The sequence below is a fragment of the Aquarana catesbeiana genome, linkage group LG04 (genome assembly GCF_042186555.1).
Source record: "Aquarana catesbeiana isolate 2022-GZ linkage group LG04, ASM4218655v1, whole genome shotgun sequence".
Lineage (NCBI taxonomy): Eukaryota > Metazoa > Chordata > Amphibia > Anura > Ranidae > Aquarana > Aquarana catesbeiana.
In genome coordinates this window covers 26273153-26297556 of record NC_133327.1, presented here as the reverse complement: position 1 = coordinate 26297556, position 24404 = coordinate 26273153, and the positions used below count along the sequence as shown (strand labels likewise).

At 43.4% G+C, this 24404-nt stretch overlaps 1 protein-coding gene across 1 annotated transcript in view; it reads right to left on the bottom strand.

Moving 5' to 3' along the window:
- LOC141139113 (fucolectin-1-like) overlaps positions 1–24404 on the bottom strand; it is a 71696-nt gene that overhangs the window by 31277 nt on the left and 16015 nt on the right. Inside the window, exon 3 of the mRNA XM_073624931.1 lies at positions 1931–2228. Coding sequence (XP_073481032.1) covers positions 1931–2228 — 298 coding nt within the window. The remainder of the gene's footprint in view (positions 1–1930; positions 2229–24404) is intronic.

Here is a 24404-nt window from a genome sequence, read left to right as displayed (position 1 = left end):
AGTGTTTAAAAAGTTTGACATTTTGGCTAGTTCATGCATCAGGCTTGAAAAGACTGAGTGTAAGAGGACAAGGGGCCACACAAGGAGATTGGAGGAGAAGCGGTTTAACCTTAAACTGTGCAGGGGGTTTCTCACTGTCAGGGCAATAAGGATGTGGAACTCTCTTCCACAATTGGTGGTTTTAGCGGGGACTATGGATATTTTTAAAAGACTCCTGGATGTGCATCTTAAAGAATACAACATACAGGGAAATAATTATAGACACTGACAAACATACACCTGCACAGGACTATTGTCTTTATTCAACCTTACCTACTATGATACTATAAAAAAAAGGAGAGAGCCCGATGTGCTAGCCTGCCCAGTGTCTACTCCTCTGTCCTGCAGTCAGTCAGGAAGGAGCACTGTGGCAAGCTAGCTAGTGTGTGTGTGTGTGTGTGTGGGGGGGGGGGTAGTGAACACTTAAAATAAATAACTTGCCTGCCAAGAGCCCAAAGGTTTAAACTTTGAGTTCTATTATTTTCATATGATATTGTTGCTCAAATTTTCTAGTTGCTTGATAGTTGTTAACTTCACTGCTATTGCCATTATATGCAGTGTTGTATGGGGAAAAAAAAATATTGTGGGGGTGACACCAAGTTTTTTGGGGTGATACCAAGGTGACACACGTTGTTTCATACAAAAGATAAAGTGGGTGCCGATGCGCGTGCCCAGTGGAACTGATGTCAGCCAACACCAGCGATCGTGGTCCAGAGAGGCAGAACGGGGATCTGCCTATGTAAACAAGGCAGATCCCTGTTCTGACAGGGAACAACATGGAGATCTGCTGTTCCTAGTGATTAGGAACAGTGATCTCTGTGTTGCTCCTGTCAGCACTTCCCCCACACAGTAAGAAAGCACCAACAGAGAACACATTTAACCCTTTGATCGCCCCTGATGTTAACCCCTTCCTTACCAGTGTCATTTATACAGTAATCAGTGCATTTTGTAAGCACTGATCACTGTATTGGTGTCACTGATCCTCAAAAGTGTCACTTAGTGTCAGATTTGTCCACCGCATTGTTGCAGTCAAAAAATCACTGATCCCCGCCATTACTAGTTAAAAAAAAAAAAAAAGTAAAAGTCTCTAAATCTATCCTGTAGCTTGTACACACTATAAATTTTGCGCAAACCAATCAATGTATGCTTATTAGGATTTTTTTTTTACCAAAAAATATGTAGCAGAATATAAATTGGCCTAAACTGATAAACAAACTTGTTTTTTATTTATTTTTTTGGATATGTATTATAGAACAAAATAAAAAATACTGTTTTTCTTCAAAATTGTCAGTCTTTTTTTGTTTATAGCGCAAACAATAAAAACCGCAGAGGTGATCAAATATCACCAAAAGAAAGCTCTATTTGTGGGGAAAAGAAGGACAATTGTATTTGGGTACAATGTCGCAATTGTCAGTTAAATTAACGTAGTGCCATATCACAAAAAATGGCCTGGTCATTAAGGGGGTAAATCCTTCTGGGGCTGATATGGTTACAATCAAATAATATACTCTCTCTCTCCCTGCTCTGCACATGCTTATTTGCTCTCTAATTTTAGGCACTATGCCAAATTTATAGAGGCCGATCTGCTGACAACTGATGTTTACTGCTGTTCAGCTTCAGCAAAATGGCATCCTTCAGCAAGAAGAGACAGTACCAATGCTGGAAGCACACACTCATTTTGGTAGCATAATTAATGTGAAATGTATGCTCCTTGCTAAAGAATATTATTTTTATCAAGTTGTAATAGGTAAAATTCCACTTTAGGTAATAAGAATGTTATCAAAGCCCCATAGCAGAAATGCAAAAACTGCTCTGGTCCATAAGGTGTACAGTATATAGGAGTGAGAGTTGCAGTGGTTAAAGGGGAATAATATGCAAACATCATCCTTACCTGGGATTATGGTTTCCGTTGTCACTAAGAGAGTTTCCAATGAGAATTTCAGCACCATTTATTCTATAACCAAATTTGATTCTGTTAGTGATGGTGATGTAGGCAATTTTGTAGGGTTTCAGGAGGTCCACCCTCCACCACGGAGACAGGTGATTGTGTGTATGTGAACAGGAACCATGGTAAGCGTCCGGATCCTGGTTCCCATCAATTGCATTTATTGCTGCTCCCAGGTAGCCCCAGGGTTGAAGGGTTAAAATTGTGGACTGAGTTGCTCGACCCTGAAGGGCAACATTCCGATCTGTTAGACAATGTGAAAGTAGAGCACCATATTACTTAATGTATAAAAAGTAAGAGAGAGGAGATACATAAGATATTGCACAGAAACACATAAGGAATTCTTAATATTTTTAGCGCTATAGAGATTTTGTTGTATTTTCTTCCAGTAGTAGAAATTTTCTAGCTCCTCATAATTACAGTACCTGTGCTGCCATTCATAGTCAGTGTGCTACACTTGCCAGTGATTACCTGGTTTCATGCTTGGACACAGTCAAGTGGTGGCCCATCCAAAACATGTGCGATCCAATTTGGTTAAACACCCAAAGTTTAACAGGCACTGTTCTGGTTAATGTGTGGCTGTTCATCAGATTAGGGTCATTCCTTTTGGCTATGAGCCAGGGAAGAATCCAGCAGATGAAATAAGCCGAGGAATGTGACAACACTAGTGTTTGTTTTCATAACTATTTCATTTTTTTTCAAAGGCCTTTTATTATAAGAGAGTCTGAAACCCCCTTATCCTATATACATTACAAAAGAAGGGAATATTTATGTAAGAAAAAGGAAAATTTCCTATCAAATACTTACCTTGATTTTCCTATTCCAATAGACTCCATGGCAGCATACGTTCAGGTAGTGCCACCCATTCTCCTACCCCATAGGACCTCACTCCCAAAATGTTAAAGCTGAGCCAAAGACTGTGTTCTGTATCTAGCCTACTTGTGACTCTGGGAAGGCACCCATACTGCCATGGAGTCTATCAGGAAAGGTAAATTACGGTAAGTATTTGATAGGAAATATTCCTTTTTCCTGACTGACTCCATGGTAGCATATATTAAGGAACTAACTAGCCAAAAAAACATGTCTTGCATATAGGGAGAACAATTCACCTTGAATTGCATCCCAGTATGAGTATAGACACTATCTGGACTAAGCAGAATGCCCAAAAAGTCCCTTGTGGTTTAAAGTGGAAGAATAGCCTAATACTTAAAGCAGAATTCCACCCAAAAATGGAACTTCCGCTGATCTGATTCCCTTCCCCCTCCGACGTCACATTTGGCACCTTTCAGGGGGGAACAGGTACCTGTCTAATACAGGTATTTGTTGCCACTTCCAGACCCTCCTCTGCCCCCCCCCCGCTGTCTTCTGGGAGACACATGGATCCCAGAAGACAGCGACTCGTGCATGCGCAGTAGAGAAACAGGCTGTGAAGCCGCAAGGCTTCACTTCCTGATACCCTTACCAAAGATGCCGGCGCCTCCACCTGGAGCCAAGGGACGGGTCGGCTTTGTGTGAGGATATCGAACTTCATTTTCTCGGCTTGTCGTAGTGTTGTACGTCACTTGTACTTGTACGTCTTGACGGTCGAAAGTTCAGAGAACTTTTGTGTGACCGTGTGTATGCCAAGCCAAGTTTGAGAGGAATTCTGACGGAAAAACCATCCAAGATTTTTCAGACTGAAGTTCCGATTGTGTGTATGCAGCATAAGGCTCCATTTCCACTAGTGTGACTTGTCATGCGACTTTGGACACATAAAGTTGCATGACAAGTGACAGCCCATTGATTTCAATGGAACCCATTTCAATCTGAGGGACTTTGAAAATCAATGACTTTGAAAAGGTACTTGCAATACTTTGATGCGACTTTTGATGTGACTTTGTTCCAGAGAGTGTAAAGTTGGATCAAAGCTGCACTCAAAGTTGCATCATAGTCGCACTCTAAATCATGCAACTTTGGGGTCACAGTAGTGGAAATGAAGACTAATGCTCCCTTTCCACTAGTATGACTTGTCATGCGAATTTGGACACAAAGTTGCATGACAAGTCACATCCCATTGATTTTAATGACACCCATTCCCATATATGTGGCTTTGAAAATCAATGACTTTGAAAAGGTACATGCACTACTTAGATGTGAATTTTGATGTGACTTTGATCCAGAGAGTTTAAAGTTGGATCAAAGCTGCAATCAAAGTCGCATCAAAGTCACATTTCAAAGTCACACTCTATTCTTAGGCTATGTTTCCACTAGTGTGACTCCGAAGTTTTGCGACTGAGCGCAGCTTTGATCCAACCTTACACTCTCGGTCTCAAAGTTGCATCAAAGTAGTGCAGGCAACTTTTCAAAGTCGCTGATTTTCAAAGTTGCATAGATGGGAATGGGTGCCATTGAAATCAATGGGCTGTGACTTGTAATGCGGCTTTATGTGTCCAAAGTCACATGACAAGTCATACTAGTGGAAACAGAGCTTAAACTCATTACTCACATGTAATGAGCAATAGAAATCGATCTGTATCCTTCCAAACTTTGAAACCCCTTTGTACCCCATTTCTTTCATATTTCTTCCCCAGCTCCCTCTGCCGTTCACAGCAGCTGAGGGTGTGCCATACCATGCACACAGTGCCCATCAGTGCCATCACAGTGCCACACCATGCACACAGTGCCCATCAGTGCCATCACAGTGCCACACCATGCACACAGTGCCATCACAGTGCCACACCACACACACAGTGCCCGTCACAGTGCCATGCAGAAACAACCATGTGGTTCTACACTGTAGAAAATCTGCAGTATATTGCATTGTAATCTATCTTACAGTTTCTAACAAACAGAACATACTTCCAAAGCTTCCCCTCCCCCTCTCTCTCTCTCTCTCTCTTTCTCTCTCAGGAGAAGCTGTTGGCAAAAATGAGGCTATGAAGACATGAAGGTCATGTTCTGTGAAGGATAGGAGGGATGAGGGTGGGGCTGGTCAGGTCTAGGCATGCCTGTATAAGAACCACTGAGAACCTTTTCAGGAAGTGAAAGACAGCTTGGCAAATTTAGATAAAGGGAGATAGAGTTGTTCTTGAAGAATAGGAAGAAGCTGATTGTCTACCTTAGATAAGACTTTCTAAGCTAAACAATCAAGCCAGAAAATGAATAATATTAAACAGAAAGATATCTAACATGCCATTTATAGAAAGAAAAAACATTTTTTTTGACTGGAGTTCCCCTTTAAGGCTCTGATGTTGGCAAACTACTAAACTGAGGAAAAAGCCCTTAGAGAGGCAACCTTCATGACTGAGCCTTTACTCAAAATTGGACTAAAAGTGATCCCATCTGGAGCAGCAAGCCGCCAAAAGGTCCTAAAGGCCCAGATCCTGGCAAGTTTCCTGGCTAATGTGATAGCCCTTAGAGAGGTTGTCTTTATGGCTCAATCTTTACTCAAGCTCGACCAACAAGAGATTTCATCTGAAGCTGGCATGGAAGTTCACAGAAGGTAGTAAATCCCAGAGTGTTGGCTTTCCCTTGAGTTTTAGATGCAGCACCCCATCAAAGGCGTTAGAGGAGTATAGGATAATTCATACATGAGCCTTTGGATATGAAAGAGAGTGCGGAGATCTGCCCTCTAAGAGAGCTTGAGATCAGTAGAAGTCCAGAATGTACTTGACTTGAGGACTGAAGCAGAAGAAAAACAAAGCAGTCCAAAATGAACAAGCTTTATTCAAATCCTGTTGTAGGAATAGATATCAGATTAGAGAAAAACAGAAAAGGCTGATTAGTCTTTTCCTCTCAGGACAAAAAAATGGAAATTAGATGAACAAGTATTGAACCCCAGTGGTAGAAGATCTCATCTGAGAGATAGAAGGTTTGGATCCTGGTAACCCGGAATCAAAAGCAGGAACCAAAGCCTTTTGGCCAATAGGGAATTACTGTAATGAGATTTAAAAGACTGTTTGTGGATCGAACTAGAGCAAAAGCATGCAACTTGTGAAACCTTTCCTGATCTGTCACAGCATCCCCTCCCAGAGCTGCTGGCCCAGGCTCCTTGGAAATAGATTTTTTCAGCTTGCAATAGTATGACAATGCAGTCAAATCTAACTCTGGAATCTTGCCCAGAGATAAAATCCACTGAAAGGAACATGGATGTAGGGACCACTTGTTGCCCAATTGGGCCACAAAATATGGATTCCTCCCATAAGTTCTGAATGTAGACTCACTAAAATGTTAGAGAGATTCCTCTCTTCCCAGGTCACAATCACCTCTAACTCTCTCAGGAAACTAACCCTGTAGGTTCCAACCTTCCCTTTGTAGCACACTACTGTCATGTTGTTCAGCCTCATCAAGACTAAAGAGCCTACTGTCAGGTGATGAAACACATAAGGAACATATAGGGGGTGGCCAGAAACCTGGAATGTTCAAAAAGAAGATTTACTACTGTGCCACCACCCAAAGCTTCTTCAGATTGTATGTGAGAGCTCACTTTAATATAGGAATGGGAGGGACCATGGTCCTGACGCTGACAGGAGAAGAGCGGAAAGCCAGGATAACCCAGCGCCCTATCACCAATATGCTCTAGCAGCAAAAAAAATTGTATCCTGAACTCAGATACACAAAGACTTGTGTAGGGGTCAGATGACCCTTTTTTGAAACACTAGCCAGCCAACCTATTGTAAGATTCTGAGAACCCCCTCTTGATTCTTGAAAAGGATCTCTGTTTTGAGAAAGAGTAGATTGAGAATCTAACCATCAGACATGTAAGCTGCATAATATCTGTAAAACTAGAGGTACGTCAGAAAAGAGACAGCTCTAGGGCGTTAAAGAAATAGGCATCCCTCTGAGCAACAATAATACTCCTCTTAAAATCTCATCTACTGGAATTGGTATTGCTGTCCCCTGAGAAGGTAAGATCTGACGGTTAGCAGAACTGCTTGTTCTGAAGATCCAAGAACCCGAGACCAAAGCTATACCATCCAATCGGAAGAGGAGCAACCAGATACCCATAAGATACTGCACTAATTTTTGTGGCTTGCTGGTTGGCTAACAATTACAGACAGTTATTGTTGCAAAACATATCTCTCAAGGAGGATCTAGAAATAGCCAAAAGTAATATCAGTACTCCAATGCCCTCTACACACGATAGGATTTTTCAACAACAAATGTTGAATGTGAGCTTGCTGTCGGAAAGTCAGACCGTGTGTATGCTCCATAGAACATTTGTTGTTGGAATTTCCGCCAACAAATGTTTGAGAGCAGATTCTCAAATTTTCCGACAACAAAACCTGTTGTCGGAAATTCCGAGCGTGTGTACAAAATTCAGACGCACAAATGTCCACACATGCTCGTAATCAAGCAGAAGAGCCGCACTGCCTATTGAACTTCATTTTCTCGGCCCGTCATACGTGTTGTACGTCACCGCATTCTTGACATTTCGGAATTTCCGACAACATTTGTGTGACCGTGTGTATGCAAGACAAGTTTGAGCCAACATCCGTCGGAAAAAAATCCACGGTTTTGTTGTTGGAATGTCCGATCGTCTGTACGCGGCATAAGAGTTTCTCTGAAAAATTTGAACGCTAACAACCAGCAACCAACAATACACAACCAAGACGAGCAGGGAGAGGTTGATCACAGAGAGTAAACGCTACAGAGAGTAAATGTAAACAATTGTCTACATCTTCCAGCCCAAGACAGCTTGTGCAATCTTCACATACCATAGATTGTAATGCAACCGATTTGAGTATTTCTAGTTGCAACAGTAAATTATCTCCATCTGGTGTATGTGCTAGTTTCAACAACTCATTGAAAGGGGGGAGCGCTTGTGAAAGTGCCCCTATATCTCATATGCAGAGAGGAAAAGTTGTAAACAGGTTTTAGCCATTGAATATTCTCAGCCTAAAACCACACCGGTTGTTAAGAGATGCTTTAATACTTTACAAAAGATAAAATGCTACACCTGTGGGTTATTCGGTCACATTGCTCAGTTTTGTTTGTCTTCTGGTGAAAAGATATTAAAACAGAATCAATATACAACAAATGTGACGTGGAAGTGTACTCATCACGCTGGGGTGAAGGGCCTAGGAGTAATAAATATGAAAATACGAGATCATACATCCCTTCCTTAACTATTAAGGCCAAGAATGAGGCTTTACAGTATGAGATTAGACAAATGAAACAGGTACGGGATGAGTTTGCGAAAGAATTCAAATCCTTTAAAAGAAACGTTATTGAATCCTTGAATTGAAAAAATGGAGGTAATAACTTGTCCATCGGGAACCAAACTAAAACCGGGAATGAAATACAAGATATAAGTTATGTTTTAGAGGTCTATGGCATTTTAGTTTCACTAGATCAAAGTGGGAATGTCATTGACCATTTACCAATGAAAAAGTAAGAATGTTGTATTGTTTGCTTTAAATAGGTTAAAGAAAAAAAAGAGGGGGGGGGGGGTAGAGTAATAAATGTTGCCTACAAGTTATCTTTTTTCAGGTTAAGTGAGTTCCTGAAAGTATATTTACATATGAAGCAGCTTTATGTAAATAGCTGTACATATGCATAAATACACATGCCTAACAGAAGTTAAAGTATAATATTCATTTTTTTTTCCTTACTTTTGTATTCTCCCAGTGTCCAGAAACACCTAGCAAATCATTTGCAATTACCAATGCTCTTTCTATCCAGAATGTATGGGATTCAATCTAAATGAATGTGTGTGTCTGAGTGATGTAATGGATGTGTATGAACTGTCTATGTGTAAACAAAGATTTTTTTTTAGGGGTATGTACACACCATTATTGGATGGCCATCAATAAGAAATGTGATCACATTAATGCGCGTGCTTTATATTTTTGTTTCCGTTTGTAATGGGCTCAGTACTGGTACCAGTTTACATTTATACCTTTTTTTTACAAGTTTAAGTTTATTCTCAAATAAATGAACCTATGCACAGATATGAAATCTCAATCCCTATAACTCTGAGAAACCGTAGGTATTTTGTTTTTTTTTTGTTTTTTTTTTCTTTCCTGGGGCTTGGAGTGAAGTTTCATTCACTCTGACACTGGGAAAGTAAATGATACTACATTTTTTTGCAACTTATGGCATCTTCTGGATTCAATATGTGTTGTGTTTTGTTTTTCCTTCCAAATTGACTCATGCCCTGTTAATATGTGTGAAGGTTTTATGTCTACATGTTGTCCTCTTAGACTTTAAGTACTTACAAAACCACCAAGTTTTCCTATAACTTTTTGTTTGTCAGAATACAGATATGTGGGTGTGTCTGTGCATTTTTGACTGTACTTATTGTTCATGGACTCATTATCTCTGCTGGAAGGTGGTTCCAAGCATCCACAACTAGTGTAGTCATTGGAAACCTCTCAGAGAGGTAGAGTGAGGTGTTATTAATGTTTTTTGAGTTTTGTATTTTAGGATAAATACACAAACATGGACGGATTATCCAGAGCGGACCCAGACTGGGCAAATTACTTTGAAACACATAGGACCTTAAAGCATAGTTTTTATGTTTGTTTTAAGGAGAAGCCTTGAATGGAATTAATTGCAGTTAGACCTAACTAAATTCTAATATATATATATATTTTTTTGGTGGTCTGTTTCATTAAACAGAGTTTCTGTCCTCTCTCTAATACAACTTTTTGTGGCCTGCTTGACTTGAAAATTGATCTTCACCGAGAATCAATTAACCAGTTACCAACCGGCCCATAGCCAGGTGACGGCTGCAGGGCGGTTAGATAACTCTGGGAGCACGTACTATGACGTGATCCCAGAAAACGGCTACCGCGCGCCCCCTGGGGTGCGCACACGGGAACATCGGCATCATGGATAGCGGCCGTTTACCATGTGATCTCTCCGTCAAATGACGGAGCGATCACATGTAAACAAACCGGCCTCATGTCATGATGCAGGTTCCTCTCTCCCCTCTCTGTACTGGTCGGTACAGAGGGGTAGGGATTGGATGGCAGCAGCGCTGTGGGCTGCATCTGTAGTGCCCACAGCACTGCTCTGTGACATGTGCAGTCACATCCATGGATCCATCCATCCATGCTCAGCCATCCCTCCATGCTCAGCAATACCCTGCACTACTCTGCAATACTCTGCAATGCCCTGTGCAATACTCTGCAATTCCCTGTGCAATACTCTGCAATACCCTGCAATACTCTGCAATACCCCACAATACTCTGCAATACTCTGCAATACCCCGCAATACTCTGCAATACTGTGCAATGCCCTGTGCAATACTCTGCAATTCCCTGTGCAATACTCTGCAATTCCCTGTGCAATACCCTGCAATACTCTGCAATACCCCGCAATACTCTGCAATACTCTGCAATACTCTGCAATACCCCGCAATACTCTGCAATAGCCTGCAATACCCTGCAATACTCTGCAATACCCTGCAATACTCTGCACTACTCTGCAATGCCCTGCACTACTCTGCAATACCCCACAATACTCTGAAATACCCCGCAATACTCTGCAATACACTGCAATACCCTGCAATACCCCACAATACCCCGCAATACCCTGCAATACTCTGCAATACTCTGCAATACCCCACAATACTCTGCAATACCCTGCAATACCTCGCAATACTCTGCAATACCCCGCAATACTCTGTAATACTCTGCAATACTCTGCAATACTCCGCAATACTCTGCAATACCCCACAATACTCTGCAATACTCCGCAATACTCTGCAATACTCTGCAATACCCCGCAATACTCTGCAATACCCCGCAATACTCTTCAATACCCTGCAATACCCCGCAATACTCTGCAATGCCCTGCAATGCCCCGCAATACTCTGCAATACCCCACAAAACTCTGCAATACCCCGCAATGCCCTGCTGATCGTGGCTGTTTACCATGTGATCGCTCCATCAAATGACGGAGCGATCACATGTAAACAAACCGGCCTCATGTCATGATGCCGGTTCCTCTCTCCCCTCTCTGTACTGGTCAGTACAGAGGGGGAAGGATTGGATGGTAGCAGCGCTGTGGGCTGCATCTGTAGTGCCCACATCGCTGCTTTGTGACATGTACAGTCACATCCATGGATCCATCCATCCATGCTCAGCCATCCCTCCTTGCTCAGCAATACCCTGCACTACTCTGCAATGCTCTGCAATTCCCTGTGCAATACTCTGCAATTCCCTGTGCAATACTCTGCAATACTCTGCAATACCCTGCAATACTCTGCAATACCCCACAATACTCTGCAATACTGTGCAATGCCCTGTGCAATACTTTACAATTCCCTATGCAATACTCTGCAATTCCCTGTGCAATACCCTGCAATACTCTGCAATACCCCGCAATACTCTGCAATACTCTGCAATACCCCGCAATACTCTGCAATTCCCTGTGCAGTACCCCGCAATACTCTGCAATACCCCGCAATACTCTGCAATACTCTGCAATACCCCGCAATACCCAGCATAAGAGGAATAAGGCCGTTTTCCTACTTATTTGTTTATAGTGTGTGATTGTTGAAACAAGCAGCTATGGAGGCAGTGACATTTTTTAGCAAATAGACATATTGATTTGAACTCACTGTTCACCTGTGATCAACCTAATAGTGGTGAGGAGGATTATAAAAGCACCTTGTTAGCTTTAAGTAACGCATTCGAAAAACAAGTCCGAACATGGTGGGATATTTGCACCATGGAACAATATATAAAGGATAAAATCATTGTGAGAAATCTGAGATGGGAAGTCACCCCACAAGATGGTTTAGATGATATTGAGTCAATGACAGAGTGGTTGGATTTTTTTAATGGTGTGGGTTTTAACCGCTTCAGCCCCGGAAGATTCTACCCCCTTCCTGACCAGAGCACTTTTTGCGATTCGGCACTGCCTTCGCTTTAACTGACAATTGCGTGGTCATGCGATGTGGCACCCAAACAACATTGACGTCCTTTTTATCCCACAAATAGAGCTTTCTTTTGGTGGTATTTGATCACCCCTGCGGTTTTCATTTTTTGCGGTTTTTATTTTTTGCGCTATAAACAAAAAAAAGAGTCTCAATTTTGAAAAAAATGCATTATTTTTTACTTTTTGCTATAATAAATATCCCCCAAAAATATATAAAAAAAACTCAATTTTTTCCTTGGTTTAGGCCGATATGTATTCTTCTACATATAAGCGTGTATTGATTGGTTTGCGCAAAAGATATAGCGTCTACAAAATAGGAGATAGATTTATAGCATTTTTATTATTTTTTTTTTCTTAGTAATGGCGGCGATCTGCGATTTTTATCATGACTGCAACATTATGGCGGACACGTCGGACAATCTTGACACATTTTTGGGACCATTGGTATTATTGCAGCGATCAGTGCGATTAAAAATGCATTGATTACTGTAAAAATGTCACTGGCAGTGAAAGGGTTAACCACTAGGGGGCAGTGAAAGGGTTAAGTGTGTCCTAGTTTGTGTTCTAACTGAAGGGGGATGGGGACTGTGCAGGGGAGATGACAGATCGCTTTTCATACTCTGTTTGAATAGACGATCTGTCACTTCTCCCCTCAGAGAACCGGAAACTGTGTGTTTACACACACAGATCCCGGTTCTCCATGTCTCAGTGGCGATCGCAGGAGCCAGCGGTGATCGAGACCGCCAGGCACTCACATCGGCTTGGGGGAAAGCAGGAGATCGAGACCGCCGGGCACTCACATCGGCTTGGGGGAAAGCAGGAGGCGCGCCCCCCCCAGTGGCCACAGAGCGAAGTGACATTACATAACGTCGTTTCGCCCAGCCGTGCCATTCTGGCACGGCATGTGGTTAAATGACAAGAATTAGTATTAAGGAAGAAACAAAAGAAAATGCTTAAATTAGAGAATAAAATTAATGAGTTGCATAACAAATTAGACCCTATTAAAATTATGCAACAGTGGACAGATTTTAATAACAATATAAACAAGAAATTCGATAAAATAGATAAAGATATGCAAAAGAAATAAGTAAAGAAATACCATAGGGATATGAGAGATTTTCAAAGTGAGTCCATTTATTTATGGCAAAATAAAATTAACCCAGGAGGAATCCCGATTATGGTGATTAATATTAATAATATACCCACTAATCTTTCCAACACCCCACATATGGGACAAAACTTTAGGTATGCAAATCCTGTTGTCCAATCCACACCAATTCATTCTCATATTCCAACACCTCGTCCTTCTAACAGAGGCAGGGAAAGTAGGGGAAGGGGAATGTCTTGGGGTAATGGACCAAGAGGAGGACAATATTATAAAGGACCTTCGAATTATAATGACTACCATCACCCCGTACCAACAGGCTTGCTTCCAGGCTGTGGCTCTGGTGTTGTAGTTGTGGCAGGAGGTGGAGGAGGAGAAGGACCATGGTTGAACTCACAAACGTGGCTTTGGCTTGTGAGTTCGCCTCTCAACACCTTATTTAGGGCTTGTACGATAACTTCCTCACATAAGAGGCGTTGGCCCTCCTCCATTTCCTGCATTTTGCAGGCTGCCAAGTAGGCATAGTCGTATTGATTATTGGGGGGGGTTCTGAGGGCTGCAGTAGCCTACCGAAATAGGCCAAGTGCTGCCTCCTCCAGGTTACTCCTCTTCCTGGGACTTTTTTTGGAAGTCGGAGGGGTGGGACCTGGGATTCGGGCAGGCTACTGGGCCTGGCCACCCCCTGGCTGCCACTTTCCACAGCCTGGCTGAGGCTTTCCCGTGCATGAAAAAGGGACATAGTTTTTCGTTTTTGGTTCATCAATCACACACAATTTTCAGCTCATGACAGTTGCAAATTGAATGTTAATAAATAGAAAAGACTATCATTCTGACCCTAGCATTTTCCATTCTTGTCACAATCATTTGTGGCCACTACTGTCTATTGATATGTAAAACACTTTGTAAAATCTGAAATTACTGATCAATATTAACATCTAGTTAACATCATTAATTATTTGACTAGAAATATGTTGAACAATGCTATACCTGGCTCAAGCTGGGCTCCTCCACTTCTTTCTGGCTGGAAGGCCCAGGTTGGACGTCGGAAGCCTCAGCTGAGGTGGAAGGAAGCCTTGAAGGAAGATTGGAGAGTGCTGGCCTGGGTTCAGTCTGGCCTGCCAGAAAATGCAGTCTGTCATAGTACCACAGCCTGGGCACATAAATGTCATCTGCTGCAGCTCCTGATCTCTGGGAATCATGGACCTTCTTGCGCTCCCTATTATAAGTGCTCCTCATGCCACCAGTTAGGGCCTTCAACTAGGGGATGTCTGCCGTGGGGATCACTGGCTTTACAAATTCCAGCAATTGATCCAGCGCTGCCTTCCTCTTTGTTTTATTGTTATAAAAGGGGTGGTTTACCTGCCACAGACAGGGCAGCTCCCTGTACATATCAATGAATATGGGGATAAAGTCCTCATCATTGAATAGATCCATTTTCTCTGCAAAACACAACAAAAGACAAACCCTAATGTCAGGCTAAACTCTCCTAATCTTGTCCCAATATAGGCCTCAATCCATAAGCAGTATAGGCCACTGATGCACCAAGTTAAAATTGTACCTTTGTTCTAACGATCGGCACTTTCGCTATTCCTTCCTCCGCTCACAGTTCTACGTACGACACACGCGTGTTACGCTTTATATACACTGCGCATGCGTGAAATTCCGCCCACCCCTGACCTTCTATCTAGTATATTCCCCACCCCTTCTCTTTCTGCGCAGTGGGAGAGCACATGGTGGAGAAAGAACAAGTGCATGAAGACAGCAGCAGCAATGACGAAAGGCCGGAGCCACGAACGTCCCAATCCCAGAGGAGATTTAAGGCCTCAAATATGTCCTATGTAGAGATGGTGGAGATGGCGGACATCTTGAAGAGGGCCGACTATGATGGGAAGCATGGACCTTACCTAAACCCAAATGTGAGAAAGGCCAAGATCATGACTAAATTTGTGAAAAGTCTGCACAGGAATTTTGGGGTACGGCGATCCAAGGATCAACTGAGGAAACGCTGGTCAGACCTGAAATTGAGGGAGCACTATCAGTACAGAAGGATCAAGAGAGTTCTTCAAAAATGTAAGTAGTTGTCGTGTGTCCCTATTATTATTATTATTACTTGCATGCTGTTCCATGTGCTTTTCTTTACTGTTGTACAGTTTAAAATGGCAACTTTCAGGTTCGTGGGAACATAATCGTTTGTAGTAAACATCGTTAGTTCGCCCACTAATACAATGTTTTTGGCAGATGCAGGTTAACTACATTTGTTCTGGCCTATTTTTATTAAAAGAAGTTTATTACATTGTTGTAACTAGAATTACAAGTAAACTTGATTCAGTGTAAGGAGAGGACACCCAGCAGCCTTTTTAGGGTGTCCCACACAGGTGCTCCAGTGGATACTAGGGGTGTCTCCATGTGTGAAACTTGTCCAAAAAAGGTAAGTATTCCAGCTTTAGAAAGGGAAAAAAAATGTCTTCAGCTTGGAACTCTGCCCAAAAAGACAATTGTACATGACACTTCCAAGCAATGTTTCAGATTCCTATTTCTGGAATCAAATATCTGTGTGCTAAGTATACCTTTTTTTGATTCACATAGGGGAGAAAAGACTCGGGACATCTGAGGACACCAGGGACCCCCCACCTCCTAAAGAAGGGGAAATACCAACAACACAACCAGAGGATGTGGAGGAAGAAGAGGTTTATGAAGTTGGCGAAATAGTGACCACAACAGGTGAGTGTCTGAGACCACAGCTTCAGGTAATAGATGTATGCCTACATATTTTAATGCATGGTGTGTTTTTTTTAATTTAAGGTGATGTGGATGTTGTGGAAGAAGAAACTCATTTCACAAGTGCAAGTGCACAGATCCTCACTGGGGAGATCATGGTTTGCAATCATGATTTACAGAAGATCAAGGAAGACATCAATGATGTTTGAAAAAAGACTCAAAAACATCATTGATGTTTTAGGCCGAATCTAAAACACACATAAAGTCTTAATTTTGTTGATATTTTTCCAAAATTTTTGAAGTATATTGAAAGCCAAATTTTGAAGATGCACACAGTGTGTCAACATGTGCTATCTGCCATCACGGGATATCAATGTATGCGTTTTGTGGGTGCAACCCCTTCCTTGCAACTCAAGTAGCTGAGAGGAAGGGGTTGCACCCCGAAATGCGTCCATTGATCCCCCATGATGGGAGCTAGCACATGTTGACATTAGGCATGGGATCAGGAGGGAAATCCCCATTGTGACTCTCAATTTGTGTGCATCTTCAAAATTTGGCTTTTACAGGGGTGACATCACCCCATCTGATGAGGGCAAGATCAACACAGTTTGGACATATTAATGTCTGATCTTGCCTTCATTTTTTCAAAGTTGAACTTTGTAAGTTCCCGAGTTGGGTATTGTTTTATGGTTTTAAACATGCTTATTTAACACAAAAAAGGCTATTTGTACTGTCTATACCAAACATGTTATTACTAAAATATCTTGGTTTGTTAAAAATCCTTTTCTAACGCACATGTGAATGTGTACACAGTAAAAATTTTAAGACTCAACAATGTGTGGCTTCTTCTTTCAATGCTCAAAAGCAGTTTTGGGAGTAAATTGTTGTTTACAGTGGCAATGGGGGTTATTTACTAAAGGCAAATTCACTTTGCGCTACAAATGCACTTTCAGTTCAGTTTCAAGTGTACTTTTGCAGTGCACTTGGAGTGCAAAGTGGATTTTCCTTTAACAAATAACTCCCACAGTGCTTTATAATTTGCCACACTCATGTCCTTTTCGTGACTCACCAAAATTCATTCATGGTGCTGAAAATTATGAATATTTTTATCAGTAATGCATTACATACATTAACAACAAAAACAAGGTGTGTGTGTAGCAGACCCACAACATAATAATAGTTCGCTGAAGAAGAGATTGTCACCTCATGTATAAAATAAATTACATTTGCACTACTGAAGAAAAGACAGCTAAAAGAAACACAAGCTGTAAATCAAAGCAAATATTATTTCAGTTTAACTAAAAAATATATCACTAGTGTGGTACACAGGATAACTACCCCTTCCTATGTGCTAAATGCTGCGCTCACAGAACTAAACCTCACTCTCAGCTGCCGCTTAAAAATTCCAAACATAATAATAAATGATTCACTATAAACCTGCCCTCACCAACAGTGAAATCAAATAGCAGCGCTAAAAACTAAATTAGACCTAAAAAAAGTGTGTGACAAATTAAATGTGACAAACTAATTACCACCACTTCTCTATGAGCAAAATATAATCTTGTGTTATAAATAAACATACAATATATAATAGACTGATATTACACATATAAAGTCCAATAATCAGTGACGTAGTGATGTAAGTGATGATACATAACATGATATGATATAGATCTTCAGTGACAAAATCTTCCACCACACCGCTGTGATATGTGACCTCCACTCCCCTTCAGCGAGCAAACTCACCAGCTACTTTTGCCTTACACTCTCGTGTTCGGCTCACAGGCTATTCCCACACAGTAGGGGGCAAAGTGATAACCTCCAATCAATCCCTGTTAGGTATCCAGAGTATATGTGCAAGCGCTCTATTTTCAGTTATGGGGCGTACACACGGTCGGACTTTTCACATGCAAAAGTCCGCCGGACGCCGCCGGACCAAATCCGGCGGACAATCCGACCGTGTGTGGTCTCCATCGGACTTCCGACGGACCGTTTCGGCCGGAAATCCAACGTACTTTAGATTTGAAACTTGCTTCAAATCTTACGTCGTAACTCCGCCGGACTCAGTTCCTGACGGAAAGCCCGTTCGTCTGTATGCTGGTCCGACGGACCAGATACGACGGAGGAGCAGGTTACTGCATCTCGCGCTCGCTGCAATAGGAAAAACAAATTTTTCCATTGCGGCGAGCGCGGGGGGCATCCCAGGCCCTTAGGTCTGGTATGGAACTTTAAGGGGAACCCCCTACACCGAAAAACCGGCGTGGGGGTCCCCCCAAAATCCATACCAGACCCCGATCCAAGCACGCAGCCCGGCCGGTCAGGAAGGGGGGTGGGGACGAGCGAGCGCCCCCCCCCCCTCCTGAACCGTACCAGGCCGCATGCCCTCAACATGGGGGGTGCTTTGGGGGAGGGGGCGCCTTGCAGTGCCCCCCCACCACAAAGCACCTTGTCCCCATGTTGATGAGGACAAGGGCCTCTTCCCGACAACCCTGGCCGTTGGTTGTCGGGGTCTGCGGGCGGGGGGCTTATCGGAATCCGGGAGCCCCCTATAATAAGAGGGCCCCCAGATCCCGGCCCCCCCACCCTATGTGAATGAGTATGGGGTACATGGTACCCCTACCCATTCACCTAGGGAAAAAGTGTAAATAATAAAACACAACACAGGTTTTTAAAATATTTTATTAAACAGCTCCGGGGGGGGATCTTGCTCCGGCTTCGGGGTCCCTCCGGTTCCTCTTCTCCCGGCGTCCGGTTGGTTCTTCGGCCGGCCCCTCCGCTGTCTTCAGGTAGCTCTATTGCCAGCGGAGGTCCGGGCTTCTGGGCTTCTGGGCTTCTCTTCCCCAGATGTTGACACGACGCTCTCTCCGGCTGGACTGGTCTCTGAGGGCTCCGTTGTGACTTATATAGGCGGAGACCCCGCCCCCATATGATGTCACAGTCCCTGGGCATGCTGGGACTGTGACGTTTTAGGGGGCGTGGTCGACCACGGGGGCGTGGTACCATGTACCCCATACTCATTCACATAGGGTGGGGGGGCCGGGATCTGGGGGCCCTCTTATTATAGGGGGCTCCCGGATTCCGATAAGCCCCCCGCCCGCAGACCCCGACAACCAACGGCCAGGGTTGTTGGGAAGAGGCCCTTGTCCTCATCAACATGGGGACAAGGTGCTTTGTGGTGGGGGGGCACCGCAAGGCGCCCCCTCCCCCAAAGCACCCCCCATGTTGAGGGCATGTGGCCTGGTATGGTTAAGGGGGGGGGGCGCTCGCTCGTCCCCACCCCCTTTCCTGACCGGCCGGGCTGCGTGCTCGGATCGGGGTCTGGTATGGATTTTGGGGGGACCCCACGCCGGTTTTTCGGCGTAGGGGGTTCCCCTTAAAGTTCCATACCAGACCTAAGGGCCTGGGATGCCTTCGACGGGGCTCGCAAGGTTTCAATCTCGCCAAAAAAAACGGCGAGATTGAATTCCTTTTCTAGTCCCGTCGTACCCGAGTCACGTTCAAAATGAATGGACTTGTCCGTGTGTGGGAAAGTCCCTTCATTCTGAAAGTCCGTCGGGAAGACCGGATTCCGGAAAGTCCGGCCGTGTGTAGGCAAGTCTGGCCGTTCAGAAAGTCCAGCGGTAGTCCGCCAGAAGTCTGGCGGCAAGTACGTCGGACCTAGCTTTCCAGAAAGTCCGACCGTGTGTACGCCCCATTAGGCATCCATTTCCAGATACAATGGGGCGACCGGGGGGGTCCTTTACATTCTTACGCGTCTTAGGTAGGGTATAAAAACATGCTTCACGTGGAAATGGGGTGTGAACATATTCCCAAATAATGGTAGCACTGTTTCCCAGTGCAGGAGTATAAAGCATATAAAAATAGAACCAGATGGGTGGCTGTACTGGCGTCACGGAGCCCCTCGCACACGTATCGTCCGTATGGGCTTCCTCAGCAAATCTGAAGATCTATATCATATCATGTTATGAATCATCACTTACATCACTACGTCACTGATTATTGGACTTTATATGTGTAATATCAGTCTATTATATATTGTATGTTTATTTATAACACAAGATTATATTTTGCTCATAGAGAAGTGGTGGTAATTAGTTTGTCACATTTAATTTGTCACAAACTTTTTTTAGGTCTTATTTAGTTTTTAGCGCTGCTATTTGATTTCACTGTTGGTGAGGGCAGGTTTATAGTGAATCATTAACTAAAAAATATATTTTTAAAATGTTTATTAAACATTTTCTGGCATATCAATGGCCCCCCTACCCACAAAGAATTCCATATATTTTTGATGGACTTCACGGGCGCTTTAGTGGGGCAAGCCAGGACGGCCAGGTTCAAGTGCCATCAGGGTTTTTTTTCATGAAATCCAGCCTCAGGCACAACTGAGGCCACATAGTTTGTAGATTTTTTTCCGTAAGAAATTATGGAGTATGCAACAAGCAAGGACAATATGATTCAGTTTATATTCCGCCATGTTGACTGCTGTAAGGAATAGGTGGAACCGGCTGGCCATTATCCCAAAAGCATTCTCCACCACTCTTCTGGCCAGCCGGTAGTTAAAAACCCCCTGGTCCGGGGTGATTGTCCTCATCAGGAACGGCCGCATCAGGTGATTACCCAGCCCAAATGCTTCATCAGCGACAAAGACAAACGGGAGTCCTTCCACGTTCTCTTCAGCAGGTGGCAATCCCCAGCCACCATTCTGGAGCCATGTGTAGAACTGTGTGGGCGATGACTCAACCATCTGACATCCAGCCATTCTTCCCCACATCCACATAGAGAAACTCATATGTCGCCGACACCACCGCCAACAACACCATGCTATTAAACCTCTTGTAATTATAATAGTATGACCCTGATTTGGGGGGTGGGATGATGTGGATGTGCTTCCCATCTATTGCCACTCCGCAGTTGGAAAAATCCCACCGCTGGGCAAACTGGGAGGCCACAGTCTGTCATTCCTGTGGCATTGAAGGAAACTGTGGAGTCAAACAAGAAAAAACCATTTGAAAGTATTCAGGTAGGCCCTTTCACTACATGGTTTGGTGAATTCATCCATAAATATGACCACAAAAGAGGTTGGTATAGTGTGTATGGATTGGGCAAAGTCAGCAGAAAGAGGATTGGTATTGGTTGACTTAGCCGTTTTGGGGGAGGGAGGGTTCCAAATGATTTTGGGACCCCAAAAAAAGCCTTAGGCACTCTGTATAAATTTAAGGATACAAATAACATTTAAAAACATTTTAGGGGGTGTTTAGGGTAAAGCACTACTATGGAGCTGACAAAATACATTGTTAAGTTACTAGGCTAGGTGTGTTTGGGCCCAGGATAGCATGCTGGCGAGGTTAGTGAAGGCACATAGGCATGAAGGACAAAAAAGGTAGTTTAAAAACTTCCAGCATGCATGAGAACAAAGGAAACATTCACAGCATATTACAATCATGGCAATTATGGAATGATGAAAGAAGTACAATACATTAAATACATAGAATGTGATGTTAAAGGAGAAATCTTACCTTAATATAGTGCTTCTGCAGGACCTGTATGATGGCAGAACAGGTCTCTGGAATAATGATCCCCAGAGCCTTGGGGGTGACGCCTGTCGAGAACTTGATGTCCTGCAGACTTCTCTGTTCGGGAGCGATGGCTTGCTGCATGCAGGTGTCCTGCCTGCTAATATAAGGGGACAGCAAAGCCAACAAACAGTGAAAAATGGGGTCCGTCATTCAGAGATAATTCCTGAAATCATCAGGATTATTCTCACGGATCTCCCGCAACAAAGGCATGTGCGAGAATTGATCACGCAGGAACAACCAATTCTTCGTCCATGAACTCCTCCCCGCTCTGTTCATGGACTGGGCTTTAGTCAAAGTAAGAACCCCAACACATTAAGCCCCTGCACTGCACAAACTCTACGATGAGTACGTAACCGCAACATGGCTTCAAAATGGTCGGCTGGTCAGAACGAACTAACAGAAAGCACTGAAAAACAGAATCGTTTATCTGATCGCTGTATTAGTGTCAAAGGTGACACTAGTGAGGCAGGTAAGTATTTAGGTTTGCCGTCAGGTGTTTATAGCGTCAGGTACCCCCATATACTACCTAGTAAAGGTTTTGACCCCCTGATTGCCCCCTAGTTAACCCTTTCACCAGTGATCACCATATAACTGTTATGGGTGACGCTGGTTAGTTAGTTTTTTATAGTGTCAGGGCACCCGCCGTTTATTACCTAATAAAGGTTTAACCCCCTAATCGCCTGGCGGTTGATATATGTTAGGTTTTAGGATCATATAGGGTCTGCGTCACCCCAGGCTGCGTCAGGTTAGTGCCAGTACCGCTAACATCCATGCACGCAGCATAAGCCTCCCTTAGTGGTATAATATTTGAACGGATCAATATCTGATCCGATCAGATCTATACTAGCGTCCCCAGAAGTTTAGGGTTCCCAATAATGCAATGTTAGCTGGATCAGCCCAGATTCCTGCTAGCACCTGCGTTTTGCCCCTCCGCCCAGCCCAGCCCACCCAAGTGCAGTATCGATTGATCACTGTCACTTACAAAACACTAAACACATAACTGCAGCATTCACAGAGTCAGGCCTGATCCCTGCGATCGCTAACAGTTTTTTGGTAGCGTTTTCATACAGTCGCTAACAGTCAGGAGCTTTTTTACCTGTGAGTCTCACTACTGTACCACAAAATTTAGAGCCCAAAATGGCAAATCGTAAGTACAGTAGTGAAGAGGCCTACACATTTCTGAGCATGACATGCCCATAGTGCCCTTCCTGCTGCATTCGCCAATCCTAATTGGGAACCCACCACTTCTGCAGCGCCCGTACTTCCCCCATTGACTGGCCAACCCGGCATTCAGGTGGAAACAGTTGATTTTACGTCACTTGATATTTATTCGCTGTTTTTCACTGAAGATCTCTATAGATCTATTGTGGACCAAAGCAATTTTTATCCTTGTCTGAATGTAAGATCTTTCTGGGCCTATCCCTCCTCATGGGCATAACCAAAAAGAGTGAGTTGCAGTCATATTGGTCCACTGACCCAATTCACCATATGCCGGTGTTCTTTGCTTCCATGGCCAGGACATGATATGAGCAGATTTTGCAGTTTATGCACTTCAACAACAATGAACTCTGTCGTCCTAGTGGAGACCCCGGATACGATCGGCTCTACAAAATTTGGTTCCTCGTAAACCACTTCAACCAACGTTTTGCAGACCTGTTTATTCCCCATCAAGTTGTCTGCGATGATGAGTCCCTGATTAAGTTTTCTGGCCACTTGTCATTCAAACAGTACCTTCCCAGCAAGCGTGCCAGATACGGGATCAAGATGTATAAGCTCTGTGACAGGGCCACAGGCTATACATGTAGTTTTATGGTTTACGAGGGAAGAGATAGTCACGTAGATCCGATTAATTGCCCTGACTACATAGGAAGCGCTGGCAAGATTGTGTGGGACTTCGGGTACCACTTGTACGTGGACAAATATTACATGAGCGTGACACTTTTTAGTCACTTGTTTGATCATCAGATTGGAGCATGTGGCACCGTGCGATCTAATCGTCGGGGCTTTCCCCAGAGGCTTGTAGATTCCCGTCTTAGGCTGGGGGAGAGAGCCTGCTTGAAGTGTAATAACTTGCTCGCTATGAAGTGGAGGGATAATAAGAATGTTTTCGTTCTTACCTCCCTTCATGCAGACACGACTGTTCAAATTACTACGGCGACTGGTGTTGTGGAGAAACCCCTCTGTATCCACGAATATAACCAAAATATGGGAGGGGTGGACCTCAACGACCAGTTGTTGGCGCCGTACCTAGTTGCCCGTAAGGCCAGATGCTGGTATAAAAAAGTATCTGTATACTTATTTCAATTGACTTTGCTGAACGCTCATATGCTATACAGAGCTTCAGGATAGACTGGATCCTTCCTTAAATTCCAGGAAGAGATCGTCAGAGCCCTTCTGTTTCCCGACGGTGCTCCACCTCACCTTCCCCAACCAAATGCAGTAAGCTGCGTGAGAGGCATTTTCCTTTTGTCCTCCCGAGTACCCCTACCCAACGAGCCCCCCAAAGAAAATGTTGTGTCTGTAGAAAGCGCGGATATAGGCGTGACACCCGCTATTATTGTCCCTCCTGTCCTGATAATCCTGGTCTTTGCATTGGTGAATGTTTTGAGCTCTACCATACACTAGTTGAGTTTTAGCGTAGGGTACAGCATTGCACAGACTAGGCACACTTTCACAGGGTCTCCCAAGATGCCATCACATTTTGAGAGACCCGAACCTGGAACCGGTTACAGTTACAAAAGTTACAGTTACAAAAAAAGTGTAAAAAAAAAAAAAGTGAAAAAAAAAATACACAAAAAAAATATAAAATAAAAAAAGCAAAAATAGTTGTTTTATTGTTCTCTCTCTCTCTCTATTCTGCTCTTTTTTACTGTATTCTATTCTGCAATGTTTTATTGTTATTATGTTTTATCATGTTTGCTTTGCAGGTATTTAATTATTTTATACTTTGCTGTTTACTGTGTTTTATTGTTAACCGTTTTTTGTTTTCAGGTACGCCATTCAGTTGCAGCGTGGATTTATTTATCTTGACAGCAACAGCGTTTGCTCCCACGATACATAAAGCCGTGACTCCAGCACTGTTGGAGGTGATTTCACCACAACAGTTAAAAAAAAGAACATATATGCCGAAGCATGGGTGCAGCAGAGGCGG